This window comes from Acanthisitta chloris, unplaced genomic scaffold (genome assembly GCF_000695815.1).
Source record: "Acanthisitta chloris isolate BGI_N310 unplaced genomic scaffold, ASM69581v1 scaffold66, whole genome shotgun sequence".
Taxonomy (NCBI): Eukaryota; Metazoa; Chordata; class Aves; order Passeriformes; family Acanthisittidae; genus Acanthisitta; species Acanthisitta chloris.
Genome location: NW_008676259.1, coordinates 29,630 through 55,545, shown reverse-complemented (window position 1 = coordinate 55,545; position 25,916 = coordinate 29,630). Strand labels below are relative to the sequence as shown.

At 40.9% G+C, this 25,916-nt stretch overlaps 1 protein-coding gene across 1 annotated transcript in view; it reads left to right on the top strand.

Annotated features, from left to right (window-relative positions):
* Positions 1-25,916, top strand: part of MCC (mutated in colorectal cancers) — a gene marked incomplete at its 5' end in the record, with an annotated part of 37,249 nt that overhangs the window by 6,999 nt on the left and 4,334 nt on the right. The window contains 4 exons of the mRNA XM_009076045.1: positions 1,310-1,493; positions 9,432-9,666; positions 15,681-15,887; positions 16,823-16,920. Coding sequence (XP_009074293.1) covers positions 1,310-1,493; positions 9,432-9,666; positions 15,681-15,887; positions 16,823-16,920 — 724 coding nt within the window. The remainder of the gene's footprint in view (positions 1-1,309; positions 1,494-9,431; positions 9,667-15,680; positions 15,888-16,822; positions 16,921-25,916) is intronic.

Below are 25,916 nucleotides of genomic sequence, written 5' to 3'. Positions count from 1 at the left end.
AAAGGGACTTGGGAATGCTGGTGGACATTGGGCTCAATATGAGCTTACAGTGTGCAGAGGTGGCCCAGAAGACCAATGGCATCTTGGCCTGTATCAAGAATAGTGTAGCCAGCAGGACTAGGGGAGTGATCATGCCCTCATACCCCCTGTTGGTGAGGCCACACCTCAAGTATTGTGCTCAGTTTTGGGCCCCTCACTTAAAAAAGGACATTGAGGCACTGGAGCAAGTCTAGTGAAGGGCAATGAGGATCATAAAACATCTGGGACACACATCGTATGAGGAATGGCTGAGGGAATTAAGTTTGTTTAGCCTTGAGAAGAGGCAGCTCAGGGGTGACCGCATTGCTTTCTACAACTACCTGAAAGGGGATTGTAGAGAGTTGGAGTATGGTCTCTTCTGCCATTCCTGCAGTGAGAGGACTAGAGAGAATGTCCATAAGCTGAGGCAGAGGAGATTCAGAGTAGATATTGGAAAAAACTTTATCACTGTTATGGTGGTTAGGCACTGGAATAAGTTGTCCAGGGAGGTGGTGGAGTCACCATCCTTGGAAGTGTTTAAGAGGTGTCTGTACCTGGTGCTAGAAGATATAGTTGAGGTTACAGCAGAGTATCAAGTTAATGGTTGTACTTTGTGATCTTAAAAGGTCTCTTCCAGTCTTGATGTTTCTATGATTCTATGCTGAAGGGATAGCTTACCAGCTACACAGATGCTGTATAACCACTAGAAATTACAGCAAATTAATAAACACCAGTGCTAGTTTCCTTTTGGCCTAGTACACATGACTGTAAACCCTGAAAGGCTGCTTCTAAGCAGTAAGGCAATTCTTCCAGCTGACAAGGTAACCTGTAAGAAGGTGTTCTGGCAAACTATTAGGCTTGAGATCAAGGTGCTTGTGAGAAGAAGCTTTGGAAATGACCACACTGTGAAACAGCACTGGACTGAGTGGAATAAGAGTTGTAATTTAGGATGAGGCTTTTCCAGTTTGTCAATAATTTGATCATCTGAACCTAATTTTCATGCGCAACAGGCACCCTTACAAACAGACAAGCTAGCTAAAATAATACATGACATAATTACCTGGAGCAACAAATTCCTGGATCTTGTGACTGGAACAGGTGCATTCAGGCCAGTAGCCCAGTTACCACTGATGCTCACACAGAAGTGAAATTGCTTTTAATACTGGCAAATTGGTAATTTATTGTCACTGTCTTGGTATAAACTGACAGTGCCTAGGAGGTTCTCTAGTCTTGCCTTAATTTCCATCACCTTCTTCAAAGCTCTGAAACAGATTGTTTGCTTGAAAACTAGGGGACCAGACAGGTGATGAAAACATCACACAGATGCTTAAGAGAGCTCATGACTGCAGGAAGACAGCTGAGAACGCAGCAAAAGCTTTGCTGATGAAACTGGACGGGAGCTGCGGGGGAGCCTATGCAGTCACTGGCTGTAGCGTGCAGCCCTGGGAAAGCCTGTCATCCAACAGCCACACAAGGTAACTGCAACTCTTCTGCTCTCCTGATGCCCAAGTGTTTGATTTCAGACCAAAAGTTCACTTGTACTGTATTTGCTGAACTACCTCCCTCACCTCAGTCCTCTGGCTTCTTTGCTTTGATTTATAAGTCGCCATGCCTCAGTGGTCTAATTGTCTTTAGGCTTTGAGCAATTCCAGCCAAGAAAGGTTTTGTATAAATTCGTTGCAAATGGGTGACTCTGAACTTTGATCTTTCTCATAAAGGGCAGAACCATTATGTTTGTTTTACTTCAGTGACTTTCTTGCTGTTTTATTCAAATTCAATTCATGTACTTGATATTCATATCTATTATATGCAGACAGCATGGATGTATAGAGAACCAGAGATCAGAATTATGTTTACACTGGCATTTTGGAGTGCTCAAGAACTCTTTTATAAATGTTGCAAATCCAATCATTTTGTTTTAAACCATTCCCTCTCCCTTCTCATTACCCTTTGCCCCTGTCTCCAGATTCTTCCTTCCTATGCTGTTCTTTTCATAGGTGGAGTGGAACAGAGAGAGTGAGTACTTCCAAGAAAGACTGAATGTTGCAGTTTTTCTGAAGATCTGTAAAATAATGAGACTTAGATGAGCTATTATTGCAGAAGTGTTCCGGTTCAAATATATCTGCCAGCAACTTGAATTTGAGTTTTTGCCTGCCTGTGGTGTAATTGTACTCTGTGCAGTGAATATGTGTGATTGTGTATGGATACAAGTTTGGCAAGCATCCTGGATAAATGTAGATGAACATTCTTCTTTTGAAAGTTATTTTGGTTTCACAGATTCACTCCAAAACTTGATTTTAATTCAGTTTTTGAGCCAGTTTTTTATTCAAATGCTGTCATTTTTTATGACACTTCAGAAGTTTATTTTAGTACTATATCATTTCCTCTTCTTGCTGATGCCTCCTCCAAAGAATCTTATTCCCTGTCATATGACTGGTGTAGAATAGCTAAAAAGTGAGCAAAAGGTAATCTGAGGGAACGGGGTCCTAATGTGAGGTAAATTTTAATGTTTTAATCAAAGAGGTTTTATGGTGCATTTTCAGTCCAAGAAAGCTTTATATAGAAATTATTGTGGCAGCACCTGTGCTAGTAACGCACTGATTACACATTGTACCAAAAGCATTTTATGGCCTCGAAAAGAACATACACAAAACTGTTTCAAGTACTTGACTTGGGGTAGTTTGTGTGCACTTATGTCATATCTACACCTGTCTCTGAACATGTTGTATGTGGCTACATGTAGTAACATCTGTACCTAGGCTGAGCTTGTTTTCCATTCTGTTATTTGAAAGGGTCATTTTCAGTTGTTCATAAGTACCTCAGTGTTTTTGTTCCTTGTGAGACATCTGGTGTGTAGCCAAGGCATAATAATTTTTTTTCTTTTTAAAACAATTTTAGAGAGTTTCCAGTACTGACAGGTGAGAATTGAGGCTGGGAGGAGGGAGGGTTGCTCCTGTTCTAGTGTTTGCTCACCTAACCTTTCACTGAAAGCATTTGGTGGGAATGTAGTCTCTACAGTCCTTGCTTGCTTTAACATAATTCTTGGTTTTTTGAGGGGAAGGGTAAGGGAGAGAGGTATCTGTGTTTGTGTATGTGCTCATTGTTTACCATGAACATTTGGTGGCCAGCTGGCACTGTTTGTATGTGTACATGTAATGAGTTGGCTGAGTAGATAAGGTTTCAGCAGAGTATGATTAAATTGGCATGAGATTTCAAATTTCATCAGTGTAAACTATGTCATGAAATGTAAAAATGCAAATGTTCGTGTGTGCAAGAGAGACATTTTAGCTTGAGTCACTATCATTGTAGGATATTTTTTTTCTGGCATGAAGTAAGACACTGTACTGACTAAGATAACTTCTTAACTGGTTTGATATATGTGGAACATGAGAGAGAGAAGCTTCTGTCACTTACCCAAAGGCAAGCAGCAAGTCAGGAATTTCTCATATAGGCACCCTGATCTGATTGTCACTTGCACATTGTTGTCCCTCTCTCCATGCCCAGTGTAATTTATCTTTGCCTAAACATACATATCGGTGAAAATATTTCTGAAACTTCAGCTTCTTCAACAAATACAAATCCCTCTGTTGTGTTCAGGCGATACATGGTTAGAAAGTGTTTTCAGACTTTTCCTTTCTGTGAACCTTGTCTCAAAAGAGAAGCACCCGCTTATAGACACATGACATTGTGCCAGCCCATTGATGGAAAATCTGTGTTGATTCAAAAGGCACACACTTTTCAATATTTCCATCACCAAATCACCTAGTCATCAAGTGGGGAAGAGGCCTTCAAGATCATTTTGTTCAACTGTCAACCCAGCACCATCATTATCACCCCTAAATTATATCTGCCAGTGCCACATCCAGGTGCCTCTTGAACACTTCCAGAGATGATGACTCCATCACATCTCTGGGCAACTTATTCCAATGCCTAACCATTCTGTCAGTGAATTTTTTTTTCTAGTATCTAATTGGAACCTCCCCTGGTACAATTCAAGGCCATTTCATCTCATCCTTTCACCTGGGACATGGCAGAAAGGACTGACCCCCACCTCACTACAACATCCTTTCAAGTAGTTGTAGAGAGCAGTTGAGGCCTTCCCTGAACCTTCCCTTCTCCAGCCTAAACCCCCCAGCTCCCTCAGCTGCTCCTCATTAGGCTTGTGCTCCAGACCCTTCATCAGCTTGGTTGCCCTTCTCTGGACATGCTCCAACACCTCAATGGCTTTGTTGTAGTGAAGAGCTCGGAGCTGGACACAGTACTCGAGATACGACCTCACCAGTGCCAAGTACAGGGGGACTATTACTTCCCTGGGCCTGATGGCCACACTATTGCTGATGCAAGCCAAGATGCTCTTGGTCTTCTTGGCCACGTTCTGCTGGCCCCCCGGAGCCCTCTGCTGGCTTATGTGTAGCTGCTGTTGACCAGCACCCAGGTCATTTCTGCTGAGCAGCTTTCCAGCCACTCTTCCTGCAGCCTGTAGCACTGCATAGGGTTGTAGTGACCCAAAGACAGGACATGGCATTTGCCCTTGCTCATACACTTAGCCTCAGCCCATTGATTCAGTCTGTCAATATCTCTATTGGTAAATACTGTCTCAGGTTTAAAAAATTGAAGATTTTGTCATTAACTCTCCTCCCCTTATCATTCTGTATCCTTTTTGTTTCTCTCCAGGCCCCTGCTCCTGCTTTTTTTGGAGTTATCCTGCCTGGGTTGCCAGCTGTCTCAATCCATTCATGTGTGCTCCCTTGTCACTTGGTTTCCTACTGTTCTAGACAGAAATCCCATTGCCACAGACCTTCAGAACCCTATGGTTCTTTGTTCTTGGAGTTTTTTATTACAGTGGTATCTTAGCAGACATAGCAAAGCAAATTGGATTTCTAGCTGATCGTGCAGGCTTAATGGTTTTTTATTTGTCTTCAAGAACTTCACTCAGGTTTTTCATTCAGAGAGTGGTCGGGCAATGGAACAGGCTCCCCAGGGAAGTGGTCATAGCACCAAATCTGACAGAGTTCAAGGGGTATTTGACAACACTCTCAGGCACATGTTGTGATTTCGCAGGGCTATCCTGTGCAGGGCCAGGAGTTGGACTTTGATGATCCTTGTTTGTCCCTTCCAGCTCAGGATATTCTATGATTCTGTGAACTTGGCAGTCGATAAAACTGGGAAGCAGAGCAAGCCCACATCACTAGTGAATGCTGTGTGAACCACCATTTGGGGGCCACTGCACTGAAATGAAAATATTTTTACAATATGTGATTCAAACATATTTCATATCTGGAAAACTGATTTTTTTTTGCTATGGCTGTTACAGTGTTGCAGGCTTTTGGTTGCAGGTATATATTGCTACCTTTTCCTTTTGAAACCAGCTGAATGAATAAGTAGTGGAGTGATGAAAACTATCCTTTGCTGAGACTTGTGACAAATGAGTAATTCTCCCTGCTGTTTCAAATCTTGTAGAATATAGATTTACAATGGAATTGTTGACCCATCTTGAGCTTTGAAATTTCAAATGAGATTCTGAATGTCAAACCAGTGAACACGTTACTGAGAATAAATGCTTGGCGTTCCACTAGTGACAAGTTGTTAAAGACTGTAAAAGGGAGCAACTGAAATGAAAATAAATGAAATGCAATTAAGAGCATCTAAATTCATTTGGCTGGCAGCAGCACCACAATAATGTTACCAATTCAGTTTTTGAAAACAGAAATCAGTCTGCAGTGTAGTTGGAAGTCAAAATTATTTTAAATGGACAGAAGCTAGCTATAGAGCATATATTGCCAACAAAGTTTGACTGATTGCACCTTTAGAAGGATGCAGAATAAAATGAGTCCAGTTGGAACACTGACTGAAAATGGAGGATTTTATTCCCTGCAATGCTAGTAAGCCCAGTCTTGCTTCTGGATTCATGGCAGGAGAGATCTGCAAAGGGGATTCTTTTCAGTATTATGCAGTGTAACAAAAATATCTGAACTCAGTCAACTGTAGGAATATATCTCTCATCAGAATCATTTCAGATTTCAGAGAAGTCACTGACAGACAAGATTATCTTGGCTGAAGTGTGCAAATAAGTTATTTAGAAATATCCAAGCAGATGTCTCAGTGTTATCTATGTAATACCCCATTGCTGGACTCAAGTAGTCTTAGAAGGAACCAGGGTAGTTTATCAAAGGCTCTGATTTTAGCCAAATAGACTGGTTTTTGTCTTTTGCCTGGTTGGAGTATATACAGTTTCTCAGGAAGTTAACTATCTTCTGACACTGCTCTTTCAGATCTCAATCCACAACATTCAGCTAGAATGTGGTTGGCCCATGTATACTGTGTATCAAGTGTATTCTTTTAAGTCTTAGGCTGTGTGCAGTCATTCAGGCAATTTTGTGGATTTGGTTCTGACTGCGATGTCTTAGTTCTATCAACTTTTCTATTTATCCACACCATTGCTGAATTGCAGATTTATTTATTGACTTGATTTTTAGCACATAAACTGATGCTTATATAGGGTTTTATGCACACATTTTGGTAGTGTTCAGAAATTACTCACACAGAGGCACCGTTGAAAGCCTCATTTATATCCATCCACTACATTTTATACACACACATGCATGCCAGCAAGTAAGACTGTACATTATGCTATACCAACCCACATATTTTCCACAAATTGCATATGAAAATTCATTTGACATCATCCAGGCATGACATCATTGTAAAAGACTCAAGGGATGAAGCAAGTGTGAAGAACATTTCTCATGGCTTGTTCTAAATACTACAGTAGTAAGAATGAGCAGATTGATGTTGTATTCCCTCCAGCTGCAATGAAATTGTGATCCTTTGTCCTTACCTACACACTTGAGAAATGAGAAACTGCACATCTTTTGCAACTGTCTGCTGTAGTTTTTTGATAGATGCATTACTTTATATATATGTTTTCCTTTGTCCTGGTTGCTGTCAGAAGGGAGGACAATAGCTGAAATTCAGGATCATATGCTCACCAGCTTTAAACAGTGCAGCAGTGGGCTGTCATTGTGGCTGTGGAGAGCTACATGGCAGGGCTTTTGGGGGAGATCAGAAACACTGCACTTTTATTTCTGTACCTCATGATGCAGCCTCATTTTTACAATAGCCCAAAGTAGGCTTTGTACCTCAGCTGCTTCCAGTTTGACTTACTGCTAAATGTGGGGGGAAAAGGAAGGTTCTTGTCCCTTTGTGTGCTGGCTGAGACAGGCTCCTCACTAAGCACCCCTCGACTTCTTAAAAAAAAAAAAAAAAAAAAAAAAAAGGAAAAAAAAATAGAAGAAGAGCAGCCTGCTAGCAATTCACCAGTGGAGCTGCAGGCAGGCAGCCAGGACTGAAGTAAAAGCAGCCTAAGTGAGTATCAGTGGCAACAGCCCAGATTGCCTTCCACAGTTTGGACTGCAGTCCCCTAAAATATATGTGCATAGCCCTAGATCTTTAAGGACCAAAATCTGTGAATATACAGTGAGTACGAGGTCCGGCTCAACATAACAATAGATTTGGAGCATTTTTTTTGCTCAGGTTTCATTTGCAACAGGAGAACTAGATTTTCTTTCCTTTGCAAGTGTAAGCTGAGATGAGGTCTTTGTGCCCCAAGATTTGAAGCCTGTGTAGACTATAAAAGCTGTCCTTCCTCCAGGAACAGCTGTTTTACATTTAATCCAGAAAAGCTGTGCAACTGCTGTCTTTGGGTGCTGACAAAGCTTGCAACATGACTTCACTACAGAATTAAGTATTTTTCACTTTGTTTGTCCTCATTATTTTTATATTAATATCTACTTCAGCAAGATATCTTTAGGCTTAGTACAGCAACATTTATTAAGTGTTCAGAGATTTTTTAATGAAGAAACAGTATGAACAAAAATTTGTTTCAGCCTGAGAGGATTTCTATGCAATGTAGGTACTGGGTGCTTTTAGCTTCACTGCAGATGGAAATGGATGAAAACAAAAGCAAAGACCAGTTTACACGAGTTGCAAATATGCCAAGCACCTCTTGTACTGCAGAAAAGGAAGGAATAATGTGAAATTGACAGAGAACTGTAGCAAAGAGCTGTAATGTGATATTTGATGAGGTGGAAGGATTTTGTGAAATCTTTGTAGACCTGCCAATTCTCCCATCCTCTCCAAGGCTGTGCTTGGAATTTGTGGGAAGATTGGCAATTATTTGAAGCACTTCTAAGTCGATGTAGCTTTAGCTGAAGTAGAACCAAACAAAAGAGAAAAATTAAGCCTATCTTGATAGGATCCCCCTTTTTCACATGCACAATATTTTAGGAATCATCCTGGCTCTCACAGCATGTAGCGAGTGGGACTTTTTTTTTCTTAGTACAAAAATGTTGAACAGCAGTGCAATTTGATACAGAAAGTGATTTATTCCCCTGCTGATAACTGAGATCATCTAGCATTCCAGACAGGCATAGTTAATGGATGACTTATCCCTCACCCGGCAGCTGATTACAGGACCTCAGGAGACAGCAGGCAGCTTTGAGTGAGGTTATAGAAACAACATGGCATTTTATTTTCCTTTTAGTGTTATTGCAACTATATTCAGCCCTGGAATGCTACAGCTGTATCAGTCTCGGCCCCCTGCAGCACTGGCATGCATGTGGGTGGATAGGCAGCACTGAGCCACAATTGCTCTAAGACATTATTCTCCCTTCCTGTGATCTCTGTGTAAACATTTGTGGGGCCATCATTTGTTTGGTGCCTGTAGATAGGAGATGATACACCAAGTCTTTTATTATGGGGGTTTATTAAAATTTCTGTTAACCTGTGGGTTAGTTTTAAATCCCTCCAGTCAATATACTAAGGAATACACCTCAACATGCTAAAGATGCTGTCTCCTGGCATCTGCCCGTGGAATTTTGCTCAGGTTGATTCCTAAAAGTATCCACTAAAATATCTGAGATGATAACTGGTACGGCCATCAGCAGAGATAATTCAGGTCTGGGCTGATGCTTTTTTCGTAGCAGATGCTTCTTCCCAAAAAAGATCAAGACTCGGTGTCTGAGCAGCAGAGAGAAGCTTGCTGTGCTGGGTTATTGCTAAGAAATCTGAAGTAGCTTTTTTCTTTAATTAAAAAAAAAAGGACACTTTTCAGAAGACACCATTTGAGAAAAAGTAATTCAGTTACACGTCACTAAATATCTGGCTCTGCGGAGAAGTTGTCACATGATTCACTTTTCTCATGCAGCTTAGAGAATTAATTTCTTTTCTGAATTTGTCACACTCGTCTGAATCTTCTGAACATTGGAATGTCCAGTCTGTGCTATGTGTGTCCTTTCTGTGAACTTTTAAGTAAGACTTAGATGTGTTGATTAAGTATTGGGAGAGTGTTTGATGTAAAAATTGAGATTTTGTTCTGAAGGTAATTTTTAAAATATTGTTCTTTCTCATTCCAGTACTACCAGCTCAACTGCAAGCAGTTGTGATACAGAATTTACAAAGGAGGATGAGCAGCGGCTGAAGGATTATATCCAGCAGTTGAAAAATGACAGGGCAGCAGTGAAACTGACAATGCTGGAGCTGGAAAGCATCCACATTGATCCCCTTAGTTATGACGTTAAGCCACGTGGAGACAGCCAGAGGCTAGACCTGGAAAATGCAGTCTTGATGCAGGAACTCATGGCAATGAAGGTACTTTATTTGTCACCAAGAGGCTAACTGCACTACTGACAATGCTCCTGTGCTACAGAACATGCTCAGTCACACACGTGGGAGGCTTTGGTAGTGATCACTGGGTATTAAAGGTAACTTTGTTGAAGCACATAATCTGTACTGAAAATCTAGTAGTCAGAAAGTGTCAGAAGGCAGTGTGTTTAACAGCAATAATCTGTGTGTGTTTTGGATTAGGCAAGGACTTCATCTGTGGCTCTAAACTTGGAATGTTCTCCTTGACAAACCAGATGCTTTCTCTAAGAGATATGGCAGCTGAGTTGCTTGAGGATGACCAAGAGCATGATACAGTGCTTCCCAAGAGAGAATTCATTACTTTACTTACAAAATTCCAAATATGCATCATGAATATTTGTGAACTGAAGCAGAAAAAATTCACCTCCTTTTAATATTGCTGTGGGAGGAAGAATGGTCTGTTAGAAGGTGTCATCTCTAATGCTCTCAGCGATCACCCACAAGTCTTGAGCTGTTCCAGGCATTGTGTTGCAATCTGTAGCTCAGTTCAGAGTCCAAGCAAAGAGTGAGGTCTGTAATGGCTTGCAGTAACAGAGGGTTTTGGAGAAAACTCTGGTTTATGCATTCAGTTCTCAAGATGTGATTTAGAAAAACTGACCTTTATTGACAAGGTATAGGACTTCTATCATTGTAAGTCTGTCTTCTGTGTTGACTTTGAGAATAGACTTTGACTTAGAGGCAATTAAGGCAATTAAAGGCAATACAAATGTATGCCTGCATTTAGAATTTGTCTGGTTTTGATTCAGTTGAAATAAGTTTAATTTCTGCATTTAGGAAGTACTACTTTAGTCAACTAATAGCAGACATGTCAGATGATGATACCATGTGGGACAGCAAATCCTGATAGTTGCATAAGCTTCTAAAACTATAGATGTTTGTTCACATGTGTTACTGCTGGGTGACTGGTAGCTTAGTAATGATAATTATGTTCTTAATGGTGTTGCCCTTCCATGATTACAAACATAATTTTGCAATAATGCGTTCATTATTGGCAGTTGAGGAAAAAAAATACTGGTTGCTACCAGTCAGATGATTTCAAGTTATGTTACTTGTTTGAATATATTGCAGCCAACAGCAATATACTCCCCATAACTAAGGCATTTAAGATATACTGGAAGACATTGGTAGATAAATAGATGTCTGTTTCAGATATCACACTTTCTTCTCCTCTTTTGAGTCCAGATCTTCTGTGAAATCTGTTGTACACTGTTCTTACTTCGATCTTTAAATCGGTTGGTATAGGCAAACTGCAGAGTTATCCCTTGTGATTAGTGCCCTTGCATTCCCTGACTGGCAGAAACACCAGCAGTTGCATGCCACCATCTCTGGAGCAGTTTTGAGTGCTAGTAATCCTTTTGTTCACTCAACAATCATCTAACTTCTTTTTGACATATGGCATCCATTCGTCACTTCTGGCTGGACCTAGCACATTGGATTTTCACTGCAGGAGTTGTCCCTAGAAAAAGAAATCTTTCTTTTTGTGTTGTGTGCAGTGCATACAGAACAGATACACATTTTACATAGATGGATGAAGTCAGTCAGATGGACCTTCAGTCAGTCCTTTCCAATACAGAGAAACTGATAGTACTGATATTCATTATAAATTCTTGTACTTTGCTGGAATTCACAACTACAGGAAATCCTTAGGTTTCTGAAAGAGATGTAGTGTAAACACAAGTTTGCCAAAGCTTGGAATGGATTTGTTGGTATGTGACCTTCTGCTGAGAAATTGAAAACTCCCACCTTTCTTCTATGCATGAAGCATTACAAAAGGCACAGCAACACTCTGTATGCTTTGGTCCCAAGAGAATGTGTTACCTTAAAAGCATCCATGGTTGTTACTCAGGTCTGCTTTACACCTCACTCATATGTTTAATAAACTATAACATAGTTGAATCTAAGGTCAGTTCTTGTAGATGTATTGGCTTTCTGAGTGTATTTTTTGTATCTATTATTTGAAACATGTACTTCATACATAATAGCATATACACCTGCCTCATTCTGAGACAAATGGAGAATTTAAATTTCCTTACAGTATTTTATTTAACTTGAAGCAGATGGAGTCATCTGTGCTGCATAGGACTTCATTGTGGAGCAGCTTTTGTTACCTCCCTTCCACATTCTTAGCAAGGATGATACAGCTGGACTGAACTATTCAATGGTTTCCTGTATTGATGGTCTTACAGTCTGCTGCTGTCTTCCTGAAACTTGGATCTGTATTGGAATCTCTGCTGCATCTTTTGGCACCTTCCATTTATGACTCTCAGTAAAAACTGATCACCACATCAGTCTGAAAATGCCTTTACACCAGTAGTTCATTATTGATTAAAATGATTGTTTGAGGGTGGTTTCTCTGTTGGCCTGTTTATTATTTTTTCACTGATCCAGACTGTAAGATGTAGTGGTCTGCTAGTACTTCTGTAAAATCCAATTCTTTGCTTCAGGCAATAATTAACCATGTTTCCAAATATATTTTCGTATGTGGTTTGTCATCATTCAGCAGTCTTGCTTTGAGGTCAGTTGTTGTCATGCCCCAGTTAGCAAGGAGAGTACTTCTGATGAGTGTAAATAATTCTTGGTTTACAGCATTTCTGCATTTCAAAGGATAAGAAGTCTCAGCTTTCTACACTGAAAATTTTTCCTTTTTTGTGTGCAGGTGGTGATAATGTTGCTCATAATGTGCTTTGAGGCTACTGTCTCTTTGTGGAAAATGTCAAGAGTCCAGCTGTCCACCTTTATTATAGCATTTTGTGCTCTTACAGATTTAAATAGTAAGATACAGTTAACTAGAGCATGATATTTGTCTGCCCTGATGTTTGTTTTACTTCTAAGGCTGGTATATCCCACCATGGGTACTGTGATCCTCCTCGAGTCATGACTTTTTGTGAATCTTAGAACTTTTTGCCACAAAGGAGTCCTTGCTGTTTTATTCTTCTAGCATGACCACATCCAATACAAACTTTGATTTTGAGAGTGCTGTGCTGTTTCTGATTATATTGAGTCAAGATTTTTTAATTTTCACTCAAGTTTTTGCCCAAATTCATAATTACAACATGACTGCAAATACAAAATATTCCTTAGTGTTCAATTAATTAGTCCTAAAATAACTGCTAGGTTTGATGCTTGAAGTTTGTGAATTTGCATGGATTGTCTAAGTCTAATGCAATCAGCTGGAAGTGTGACCACTTGCTGCCTCCATCTTCAGGGTTTGATTTTATAAATGCTACTTGTGCTTTAGGCACACACTCTGACAAGTTGGATATGTCAAACTGCAAAATGTTTCACAGCATCCTGTGATTAGAAGAAAAGGAATGTAGTAAATATACAAAGGGGGTGTTGTCACTGAAATTAAATTTAGATGCTGCCTTCAGAAAACTTATTTTCATGGGAAAAAATTGCTGCTTATGAGAAGAATAACTGTCTAAGTAAACCTGAACTACTTAAATTTTCACCCATGAACTGTGACTGTTGCCACCCTGCCTCAGGTTGTATGTGCCCATACCAAAATCCTCAACTGTACTTTTAATTTTTACCTTCAACCTTCACATTCCTTCCTGTTCCTTCCCTGGAAGCCTCTGTAAGACATTGGCTAACAGTTCTTCCTCTTTCCCCCTGCTTTGTCTTTGCTTCTTCATTCCAAGTCACATTGTTTTGACATGAGAAAACTCACATATGGGAGGTGCATCATATGTCTTCTGGGACAAGATGCAAACTGGTGAATTCATATGTGACGATCTAAGCTTACTGTCTTCATAAACAAAGGAGTTAACCATTGATTCTCAAATTTATTTTGAGCTTGGATGTGTTAAAATTAAAACAAGCGGAGTTAAATTAAAATTAATAACTTAAATTTTTAAATTTATGAGAAAAATCAGTTCTGCAGAGTCATAGTTGTAGTGGTTAAATTCACATTTTTATTTTAGGAAATAAATCCCCGTCATTCTAGACTGAATTTGCCTAGCTTCAAGTTCCAGCCAGGGAAGAACTTGTCATGACTATCTTAAGTTGATAGCCCTTTGTCAGGAGCCTCTTTTATTCATGTAAGTGCCAAAATACTCTGTTCTCAGCTTTTCACTAAGCAGGCTAAGTGGGCTTTAGAAAGAGGAAGAGAGGCTGAAGAAGTTAAATGCGTACACTTAAGTATATTCAACTCCTATAACTAAATTTCCCCATCATTATTTATTGGTATTATTTGCATTTTTACTGTTGACAAAGGAAATTAATGATAAGTTTGCCTAACAAGTAAATTTGTGGAAACCACATTGAATGAAACTGGTTGTGCTTGTAACTTTCAGTTCACAAACAGGCTGATGCATAAATCAATTACTTTAAAGCTTTTACAAACCTTTCCAAGTCTGAGGGTTTTTAAGACATGGGTTTTACTTTTGCATGGTTGGTTATTCAGGAGAAGCCAGTGATTACCTGTGATGGTTGTAACTGTGATACACCTGTATGCATTGCTTACCCTTAATCCAGACAGCAAATTTTTGGCTGCAATGTAGATTCTCTTCTATGTAAAAAGTTAGTCTAAATATGTGTCAAGATTTGTGGCTTAATTATTTGGCTATAACACAAAGAGCATTATTTTTGAAGGAAAAGGTAAGATACTTCTGATATTTTTGTGCTTAGAATACTTTTTAAATAAATAAATGAAGAGTAGTGACTTGTCCCTAGACTGGCCACATGACAAGAAACTTCTGTCTTTCAGAGGTGTTTACACAGTGAACAAGTCTAGAACTGAAAATGTCTCCATGAACTCAGTATTGACTCATGAGGTGACCTAGGACACGGCAAGCTTAATAGTATGAACATGATTCTAGGTTGGGGTTTTTTGTTTTGGCAGTCCTTTGTTTGTTTGATGATGGATTTTAGCACATAATGTACGTTATGTTTTAGTACTGTTGCTTTAAAATGTTTGATGGATGCTGGGTTTGTCTGGGTTCATAAAATAATTAGACATTTTGTAGAAGAAACTTTTCTGAAGTGCTAGTAAACACAAAGAGCCTTCTGGTTCAGGATACCCATCAGTTGCTTTTCATGGGAGGCTGAGGGCAAGCACTGTAAGAAGGGTCATTGCACTCATGCCCTGCTCTTACACTTCTGCCCAGCTACTGTAAGAGCAGATGTTAAAATAGAGGTCTGTCCCCAAATAGCAGTCATTGTATTACAATAGGTGACAGCTCTGTCATGAACATCAGAGAGGCCACAGAACTGCACACAAGAATGAGCTCTCAGAATTGAGCTTCTTTCTATGAAGTACCAGTGTCCATCTTCTGTAGATCATATTTATGGAGGAATGTGAGTGCAATTTTGTCAAACTCCAGTTGTATATAGTTGGGATTTTGTCCATCTAGAGTAGGGAGATGAAAAATAGACACCCAATGGTGCCATACCCAGTTGCCCTTTTTGACTAACTTACTCTATCACAGAGGCTGGTATTACAAGCAGGAATATGTGACATGTGTGCTGTCCTTGTCCCTCAAACTCCTTCCACTGTAATGAGATAAACCAACTCTAATTCTTATGCATCAATAAGAAATTGAAATCTGGCATGTAGGGAGGTCAAACAGCAAGGAAGTCATACACCCCTGTTTTTAGACAATGGTCTCTGAAGGGCAAAGTAGAACCAAGGAAATTTCAGCAGCTGTGGCAACTCAGATACCTCATAGTCTAGTTTCAGCATCACATTAGCTGCTCGGTTGCCTCTGAGCTTGTTTCTGAGGCTGATAAAGGGATAATAGCATGGCTCATCACTTTCAAGATATGCTGGTCTTTTGACAAATGTGCTATATGATTATGAAAAGCCTTCTGGATGCTGAGAGTGTTCTCCATGAAAAGGTTGTGGGAGTGGATGCAAATAACACTCACGTTATAGAAATGGATGAAAATCTTGTTTAACTTCATTATCTTTTAGGTATGTAGTGCCACAAAGCAGCATGCTGATAATATTTCTTCCACAGGAGGAGATGGCAGAGCTCAAGGCACGGCTTTACCTGCTAGAGAAGGAGAAGAAGGCATTGGAATTGAAACTGAGCACTCGAGAGGCCCAGGAGCAGGCCTACCTCGTCCATATTGAGCATTTGAAGTCTGAAGTGGAAGAACAAAAAGAGCAGAGAATGAGGTCTCTCAGTTCAACCAGCAGTGGAAGCAAAGACAAGTTGGGCAAGGTCAGGAGTCAAGCTAAGTTTCCAAAATCATAAACATGGTTAATTGTACCTCTTCCCTCCCTATAGCAGTCTACAGCATATTAATAATTTTCCTCTTTGTCTATAGGCAGATCTTTTCTCTCTTCTCCAGTTGTTAGGTGGTTCCTTCCATGCTATGACTTATAAGGACTTTGCAGAATGCTGTTAAGACTGGCCTAAAATAACATTGTTTTGACAACTTTCACAGGGCCATTCTTGCCAAACTTACAAACTTGCAAGTTGCTCACTGGAAACACTGGAAGGAAGTCTAAGTAAAATGCCATCCTCCGCAAACACAAAATATGAAAAAAATAGGACTTATTTCTATGAAGCACTTAGAGCATTGTAATGATAGTTTCTTTCTCCAAGTCAGATTGTAATAATTTGAGAATGAAGACTTTTCTCCTCTTAGTGTAATGCAGAATAAACAGATCTTTGCATTTACAGTAATAATTTGCATTAAGAAATAGATACCTAGAAAAATTTTAGTCCTCTTATTTTTGTATTGTGTCCCCAGAAAACCTCAGTAATGTGTTTAAAAACAAAATCCAGAACTAGTGTATAACTTTGTCTTTCTTATTTGTTTCTGGCAATGCATCATCTGAATTTTTTGATTCAGTGCTTCTTTGTTTCAAGTGAGTGTCAAAAGAAATATAAGGAAGGCACAAGAGTTTTGTACACTATAGCAGAATTCTGCAAAATGGTGAGCTCTGGTGGTTTAGGAAACATTTAGAAGGATTTCTGAAGTATTAATCCTTTTTAAGTCCGGTTCTTGGTATGTTGATACACTGCCATGTCGCTGTAACTTGTTTATTTCACCTGAATTTTAAAAGCAGCTGCGAACTAAGAGTTTTTCAGAATTTTCCCATGAAGGTGGTAAGTAACTTCTAATTAGATGGCCTTTCCTTATTTCTCAGGAATGCAGTGATGGCACCACAACACCGTTAACACTGGCTGAGCTGAGACCATACAACGAGAGCGAACTGACTGCTGAACTGACAAATGCACTCAGGCGGTAAGCAGCTTCCTTCAACAGGGACATGTCTTGTTGTGTAGGTCCAGAGAGAAGTTTAGTTCTGAGCCTTCATTCTTACATGATTTTAAGAGTGATCATAGATTTGTGCCATGAGAAGGAAAACGATCAAAGTTCTAATGTTCCCCATCTCTCTTTCGCTGCTTTTCTTTAACTGATGAGATTCTTCATATGGTGCTTTGTGTCATTCTCCTTGAGGATCTCTCAAATTCAGTTGAATTTTAGAAATAAAACAAACCTTCAAAGTGGCAATAATGACTGTATTCAGGCACGACTATGAGACACAAAACATTACTTTCTTGTGTACATGCAGAAAACCTTTAGTGAAGACAGGATTTGAAGTGTGATACTTGGTTAAGAAGGTTGGTTGCAGGTTACAGCTTGGGTGGGAGTTAAGGGAGTGGGAACTCCAGTCATTGTAATGACTGAGATGCTCCATTTGCCTCCTGAGTATGTAAGTGGAGCCACAGTTCAACTACAAATGACATTGTGTGAAGCATTATCTTTCCAACGGGAGAGAAAATTGATGACTTGACAAACTGCTTTTATCAACAGCCAGGTTTTGAGCCTAAGCTTTCAGTGCAGTTATACATTAGCTAGATACTTGTTTGTGCGGCAGTTTTTGCTGCATCAGCTACATGGTAAATTTCATGACAAAGATATTCACTGTTTCAATAGTTGTTTCAGTAATTGTTCCACCTTTTCCAAGAAATGGCTGTCTAATATCTAATCTGGTTCTTGTACCTAGAACCTGTCCAAAATGCTATCAAGAATTTTGGCTGGGAAGAGTGGATTTAACTTTTCTGGTGTTTGCACCTCCTTTAATGGTGGAATGTCCCTCCAGGCAACTGTGGTGTTTCAGTCCTGAGGTGCTTTTTTCATAGGTGGCACCTGTAGTGTGCCTAGGGACACTTAAGCCTGAAAGGCATTATGTAAAAATGTAAGATCGTTACCACTGCAGAATCAATACATCTCATGCCATTTGCTTTGTAGTCTGGCAGTTCCTGAGTACTTAGTTTGCATGATGCAGGAAACAAAATTCCGTGGTTAAAGTAATCAAAACTGTCATTTTTGTGTGGGCAGATAAAACCCATCAGCAAAGTAATTTGCATAAATATTGCATAGAGCTATTGGCCTCCCTTTTGCCCCCCACTCTGCAGCCCTGGTGTGAGCAGCTCAACTAGCATTTTCTGTCTTCACTCAAGCTGCAGCTTTTTCCTGTGCTTGTTATTTGCTCCTGGATTTCAAGAAGATGCCAATGACCTTAGTTAGCAGAGGCTTGAGTATAGTCATGAAATGTGGTTTGCTGACAACACAGAGTAAACAACCTTGCTTTATCTACTAGGCTTTAAGTTGATTAGCATGGATTTCCAGCCAGGGGCCTCGCAAGTACAGTTTGTCAGGCAGAAATGGGGAAGAAAAATAATCGTATTAAACTGTACATAAATTGTGAAGACTCTCTGTGTAATGGAAATACAACTGTACTAAATGTGATTGCGGCTGCCAGTGGGGCTCAAGCACAGTTCCTGCAAGCTGTGTGGACAGGGTATTTTTCTCCCTAATCAGTGTGCCAGCCAGATCAGGCTGAACACTTAGTCCTTCTTGCCCTGAAGTCTTCTCTGTAAAAATCAGTTGAAGGTCTGTCTGGCACATGGAGAAAGCTTTACTGCAACCTGTTTAGCCACAGCTATACTAAAAAATGCCAGGAGTTCTTAACTGCTCTTCTGGATAAATGAATCCACAGATACCACAATTAAATTTATACCATCATGGATCCACAAAGGAGTTCCCAAAAACCATCAAAGTGCATTTTCCTCTGCAAGTGCTCCAACAGTGCAGGATGGTCTGAAGTGGCTGTGATATCTTTGCACTTAGCATGTTCCAATCCCTCAGTGCTTTTCCTGCTTTTATGGGAAAACAAGTCCTGGCACTGTGTGTGAACCAGGAGAGATCCTGCTGGCTACCCTAGGTACTGTCCTCAGTTGCCAAAGAAGTAGGACCAGAATACAAAATAAAAAAATGTTTTGCCCAGTAGCTGTGCTTGCGGGGGGACAGGAGAGAGATACAAAACAAGTGCATATTGCACTCTGTGGTCTAGAGGCAGTATTTTAATACCAACGTTCAGGAGCATTTCACTGCTGGTTACAGTTAGTGCACACATCCACTATCCCTGCAGTAGACACTGGTGCAGGGGACAACAGCTGTGAGGATAGGGGCAAAAATCCATTTGCTTTCGAGTCTTTCTGTTTGTCAGAGCATGTGATATCAATCAGCAGCCCTGCTTCCTGTCCCCTCCCCATCCTGTCTTTACAGAGACTAAAGCCCTGGCAGCTCCCCTCTTTGCTGCTTTCCCATTCTGTCCTTCTGTTACTGCTAAATTGTCAGGTTCTTCACAGTTAATTGAAATAGAATGAAGCCCAAATAAAACAGCAGGAGATAGTTACGGTTTGGGTTTCGGCATAGTTTGAATTTTTTTTGTTCATAGTCTGCAAATGGCCGAGCAGCAGAACATTCTCATCCACAGAGGTAGGGTGTCTTGTCTCTGCAGCTGTGTTTTTTTCCTAAATCTGGAATCCAGCAGCATGCTTTGAAGCATACCAAATTTTCATTGGTAGTGCCCATCAGAAGAAATTCAAGGCAGGAGCAATTCTTCATCTATTGTTTCCTAAGATACCTGTTCTAGTACAACTCAGAGTTTCATACAGTAGTGTTCAGCATTAAAGCCCATCTTATCAGCTTCTCAAAGAAGTCACTTTTCTTTTCCATGATTGCTACACTAACAAGCAGAAATGCAAATTGTCTGCAAGTTCTATGTTGTGAAAGTTCCATCGAGGTTAACAAATTTCTGGTATTGCAGGCTAAGCTTACTAATTCAGAGGCACTTTCTGTTCCAGCCAAGCATAAATACTTTCTGCCAGAGTCTTTTAACAATTTTGTTTTCCCTGCTCCCTTGTCTTGAAGGAATGATGGACTGCTTCAATGGACACGAATCCTCTTACTTCTTGAGTTTGACACATCCATAAACAAACTTGTTGTCAGGAATACTTTATTCTTGTGAGGGCAAAAATGTATTCCCTCACTGCCTGGCACTAACACCTCGATGATTGTTCTAGAGGTCAGTTTTGTGAGAGAGGACGTGGTTGAATACCTCAAAATCAGACACATGATGCAGTCTCTGAGGGAGACCTTAAAACAGTATATTTCTGGCTGGTTTGTTGTGCTCTGCTGTGGCAGGGGAGGGAGCGCTGTGTGTGACATGTATGAGTTTGTAACTTAGTAGGCACATACCAGGTTATGCATTAATGCAGGTAAATGCATTAGAGATGGCAGGAAGGAGGCAGTAAGAATTCCATCTTGCTTTAGCAGGGTGATGATAATGGTAATACAACTAACCTTTTTTTTCTGCTAAATTCTTTCATTCTGTGTAGAATGGCCAAGCTGGCAAGACTGAAACTTCTCCCTCTCCTTAGGCCTTACTAGAAATGCTTTGATTGTTGAGGTCCTCCTGCAGTCTCTCCTTGTATTTCCAGTAGCTGATAGCTTTTCTGTCTGTGTAGGGTTGTATTTTGTTTATGTATTTAGAGAATCATTTATAAGCATGAATATATTTGGCCAGGAAGGATCTGACAATAAGGAAAGTGCCATGGCAGGCAAAACACTTCGTAACCAGACTAACTGTTCAGACCTCAGCTGCATCATCATTTGGCACAAAATTATGATCTTTGATGGCAGTGCAGGGTTACATGAATTGTGTCAGTCTAGACACATTTCACTATCTCCCTCACAAAAGGGTGACTTTCCATCTGGCAACACAACAAAGCAACTATGTATTTACCATGTCTGATGACTTTTAAACTGAGAGATAACCACAGTGAGGACTGCTACTACATGGGAAGTCGCTATGGAGAGGAGAAATGAGTAGTAATCTGTAGGACTGGGAAACAGTTCTTTTTTTCTTAACAAAAAGTACATTTTGCACAGGTCTATGCTCCTGCCTCTCTAGAAGTGGAAGCTGCAGGTATTTCTAGTAGAACAAAAAATTCACCTTATTGCAATAATTTGCATGTGTCTATTGAGACACAGTACTGTTCACTGCAGTCTTAAGTCCTTATGTCTGTCCGAAGACTGCAACCCTGTATTGTGCCAGCTTCTTTTCAGAGAGCCACCATTTCAATGGGAAAGCTGTGCCAAGGCATGGCAGTGACTATTTCCTGACATAGTGTCAGTGAGAGATAAATCAAGCCACCTTCCTTTATTTTAAACTTCCATAAGCTTCACATGGCAGCATCTTAGCTTAGGATGTTTTCAAGGATGTTATCAAGGCTGTTATCAAGTTTCATGATAGCAAGATCCAGGAGTCAGTAGAAGCATCTCTGAAATTCAGGCCTATCATCAATAAGGCTAAGTCTCAGATCAGGAAATAGAAGTGACTAAAACACATCATATTGTAATGATTCAGATTTTAAATTACTCTTAAGAATTTTACTGATTTGTAAAATCCTCTTTTTGTCTGGCCAAAGTACAGGATGAACGTACAGTGGATAGAAGTAGGGGGAGGGAGGCAGGGGTTGGTATTCAGGAGCTCCTGGTGCATCCTCAGCTGCTTTTTGGTCAGTTACATTTGCTTATTTCTGTTCTCTAATTACCACATCCATTAAATGAGGAGACATGCAACTCTGAGACATTTGAAAGCCAGACACCAGCATGGATTGCAGTCGTCACAGATTTCAGGGATCCTGTCTTTGTGACTGTGCAGTCTCCTGTTGTCCTTTCTCTTGGCTGCCTGAGGGGTTCAGGAGGCATGGCCTGTCTCTGGAAATCCCTCTGGAGAGTCCCAGTGAAAGAAACCACCTCACAGGAAGAGAAGTGACTCATGGTCGTATAAAAGACAGATTCCTATAAAGCACCTCAAGTAGCTACTTTTTCTACATGCATCACAGACAACTGTATTTTTACATTTTCTCTATTTTTGACATGGAATAAGTAGTTCTACTTACCGCTGCATGGTTATCTGAACTGCTGAGCTGCTGTGCAGTTGGATATAATCATCACAGGGAGCTCCAAATAGCTCCAGGTCTGGAGAGTTTCCAGGCTGGGCTGGCAAAGCCGGGTGGGAGGTTTGAGCAGTGAGTGTGGCAGGCGTGCTGCTGCCTCCCTTCAGGGCTGTTCTCCTTTTTTGCTGCCAGTCTGTTGTTTCCAGGACCACACCTGGCTTGTCTCCCCGCTGCAGGTGGTGTAACACGTGCTTGTGGTACCATGTCTGTGGTACCGTCTGGATTTTGAAATCTGCTCTAGGCATCTGACAAACAGGAAAAAAAGCAGTACAATATTTTATACCAGCAAATTGTTTTTTAAAGCACCCCTTGTCTTCTCTGTGATCAGAAAATGCTACCTTTGCACGAGCAAGCAGGCAGCGTGGTTGTTCTCAAGCCCAGTGATGCCTGAGGAGTTGAGCCAGGAAGATGCAGCATTTGAAGAGAATGATTTTAAGACTTTATTGGAATTTGTGTAGTGTTTCTTTGTTGCATCTTTAAAAAAGTTATTGTATATTAGTTGTTATCCTTAGCAGGCCAACTCAGACCAGTGAGGCAAGCATGCATGTTAATTAGTTTGGGGATTCTGCATGCCAGTCTGACCTAAGATGTTAGTTTAAACTGCTGATGAAGAGAGAGTTTATCTACATTCCTTTTAAATGTCCAGCTGTTATCTCCTGAGAGGAGCGGGAGTCAAATGCCTAGAAAAAACAATCATGTGTCGCCCTGTTCAACTGGAAAAGTCAGAGAGGGGAGTGAGGGATCATGCAGAGCTCACAAGAAGAGGATATTAGGAGAGAGAGTAGGAGTGAAGTGTGGCACAGAAGGTGTGTGTCTCCCGTTCAAAGAAGGGACCACGAATCATTAGGGGCCATGCAGGAGGTGCATCTCCTCCCTCTCCTCCCTGAGCCCCAGGTGCCTGGGGGCTGCCCCAGCTGCTTGGGTGCCTACACCCATGAAACCTCGGGCCTCTGTCCCTCTGGGCTGCCTGCCTAACTGCTGCTGGTGCTACTATGTCAGGGCTGCATGCCTGTGGAGCACAGGGACAGGTGCTGAGCTGAAGCTAATGGTGCCATTCTGACAGGGGACCCAGAATTTGGGGGGATCTGCTTGTAGCAGGCAGTGTTCCCTGCTCAGTAAAAGGATGTCCCTGGGGATGGCAAGACAGGATTATCAAGCCCCAGAGGCCCCTGACTCCTCTGCCTGCCTGTGGGAAACTTTTCTCACCTCTTGATTTGGTGCTCTATTGCTTCAGATTTGGCAAGAGCTGTGGGTGCTCTTTACCCCAGGGCAGAGGGTCAATAGCTAGTGCTTTCACAAGAAGGGGAGTTAGCTGGACACACTCCAAGCCCATGGTAGAAAAATCAACTTTTGGCATGCCAGAGAAGAGCGGCTTCCTGTTTGCAGCACTGGGGAATTTTCAATGAAATGAGCAAGGGCAGGGAAATTTGGGAAGACTTCTAGCGTATGAAACCTGAACATGTCTGGAAAAGCCCAGACAGGAGGAAAATAAAAGGTGCTCATGACCTTGCTTACATTACTGTGTGCCAAACATGGTGTCACTGTGCGGAGCCAGATTGACAGAAACCACAGAAATGTGGCCGATGTTGCATAGTTTCTTTTATTGCTCTGGCAGAATTCCCCACTTTCTGCATTGGTAGCCTTGAAACCAGAGAACACCAGTTAGCCCCTGCCCACTTGCCTTCCTATTCAACCATCCTATAAGTCTGAAACAAAAAGCCCTTGAAAACCACTTAGCAATTGCCCACGGAGTGTTTTGACTGTGAAAATACAAAACAAAAGGCTTTATTACCACCATATTAGGCATTTCACTAGAAATAGTGCTTTTAGTGGATGTTGTAGTAGGCCGTAGGCCTCTGAATAAACTTTTTCTGAGCTTTTCCCCAGAGAGGGTGTAGTGAGGTTTTCCCACTGACTTCTCAAGTGCCCCACAGCAGAGAGCCCTTGTGCTGGAAGTGAGCCATGCCCTCAGATCATAGGCTCATTCTCTTTTCTGGGAATACTTGTTCATTTTCTCTGGGCACCTGAGGTGTTGTGGCTGCATTTTCTGCAGCTCCAGCTGTAGTCGCTGCTTGGAGGAGGAACTGTTGGGAGCCAAACCTGTGCTGGCTTCTGCAGTCCAATAGACTTGTGAGTTGGGACCTCACAGAAATGGTGTTCTCTGTAAAATCCTCCCTGCTTCTTCCTTCTTCCCATCAAAATACACACAGAAATGCTTTCTTGGGATGCAAACAGGTCCATGTTACAGCCCTGGGGCACAACAGCAGTCTGAGTTTGGTGTGTAAGCTTCCATGTGAGTTTGCTCTTCGGACTGCAAAGACTGTCTGGCAGCAGAAAGCTGTGCCACAGCCATAGGGTGGTCCCTATCAGTAGGATGTTTATATGGTTGTCACATCAAATGCAGTGCCATCCCTGGTTTGCAGCTTTGATGTGTTCTCATTGTGGAAAAATGCTGCATATGACTATACCCATTGTTTTAAGATATTCTGCCATAAACCTGTAGTGGCTGACTTTTCATATCCTGCAGATTTATAATAGCAATCAGGAAAATCAAGTGGTGCTAGAAATCCCATAAAGACAGCTAACTGTGTAATGCATTAAAGGTATACAAATAGCACCTGGGGATCCATTATCACTCCTGTTGACTGCCTAACTAAGCAATCAGTTTTGGAGGGAAGCTAATAAGGGCAATTCTTTCTGACCAAACTGGGGTAATTAGTGATAGAAATGGAGGGAAGTGGGAAGAGTTAGCATTGTGAGACATGGAATTTTTACGACAGGCTGGAGCATTTGCTGATGAGCCAGTAATGTACATTCTGAGGTCCCTCATCTGCTACTAAAACAGAAGGTACAGAATTCTGAGGAAAACCTTACATTTTTTTTGCATGTAATTGTCATTAACCAAGTGTTTGTGCATCTCCATTTCCCAGATTAAAACAAGGTATTTACTGTGTCTTAAGCATTGCTGCTATGTCTGTCTACTCAGGTGTTACTTATTGTATGAAATGTCCCTTGAAGTAAAGATATCTAGATAGGCATTTTTTACACCAGGAACAGATGGTGTAAAAATAGATCCCTAAGGGTTGTTTTTTGTAAGATTTTAAAGCACACGCAATCAAACCACCAATTGCTTTCCTTGAGATTAAGGTTGAGCAGGTACTAGCTAGTGCTGTTTTCACTGACTTCAAGTCATCAAAAAAAGACAAAAGGAACATCTGTCTTTTACTGGTGTAAATTTGAGATGTTTATAGATTTGAACTATCACTGTTACCATTTTAGCTGGATGGTTCAGAACTAGCATCTGAAAGTTGTTCAAGTAGCTTTTGGAGGTCCAGGGTGCTTACAATTCTATTGGCTCTGTGTCTTTGGCAAGCATCAAGACAAGGATGTTATAGACCAAATGTAGAGAAATACCTCTTGATGTTTAGCTGAGTTCAGACCAAATAGGGCTGGTTGAAAGGTGTGAGTGCCAAACAGACAAAAGGTGAGATAATTGTTTTATCAGGTAACAGTCACCATAGCAATCAAACTTTACCATGCATGACAAGGTCCTCAAAGTCTTTCCACTGTGCTTCTTTTTGATGCAGCTTTTGTTACAATGGGTGTGTTAAGGGCTTCAGCTGCAGTGAACTGTGGCTCTACAGGGTTCTTTGCCATGGGACTGTGTGCAGTGTTCTCAGAGCTATACCTTTACTTGAATATAATGTTAAATCAACTTTATTCATGTAGCTTTTAGGTTTTGCTGACCATTCAAATACGGTGCATGTTTATTCTGTTGGACTTGCTGCTAATGCTGTGTTGCTGTGCTGGGCGTGGTGCTACTGAGCTTTGCCCAGAGCTTCTAGCTGTGGTGACCCTGGGAGCAGACAAGCTCCAGGTTTACCCTAGTCTGTTGTGCTATCGTAGTAGTACCATGCCACAAAC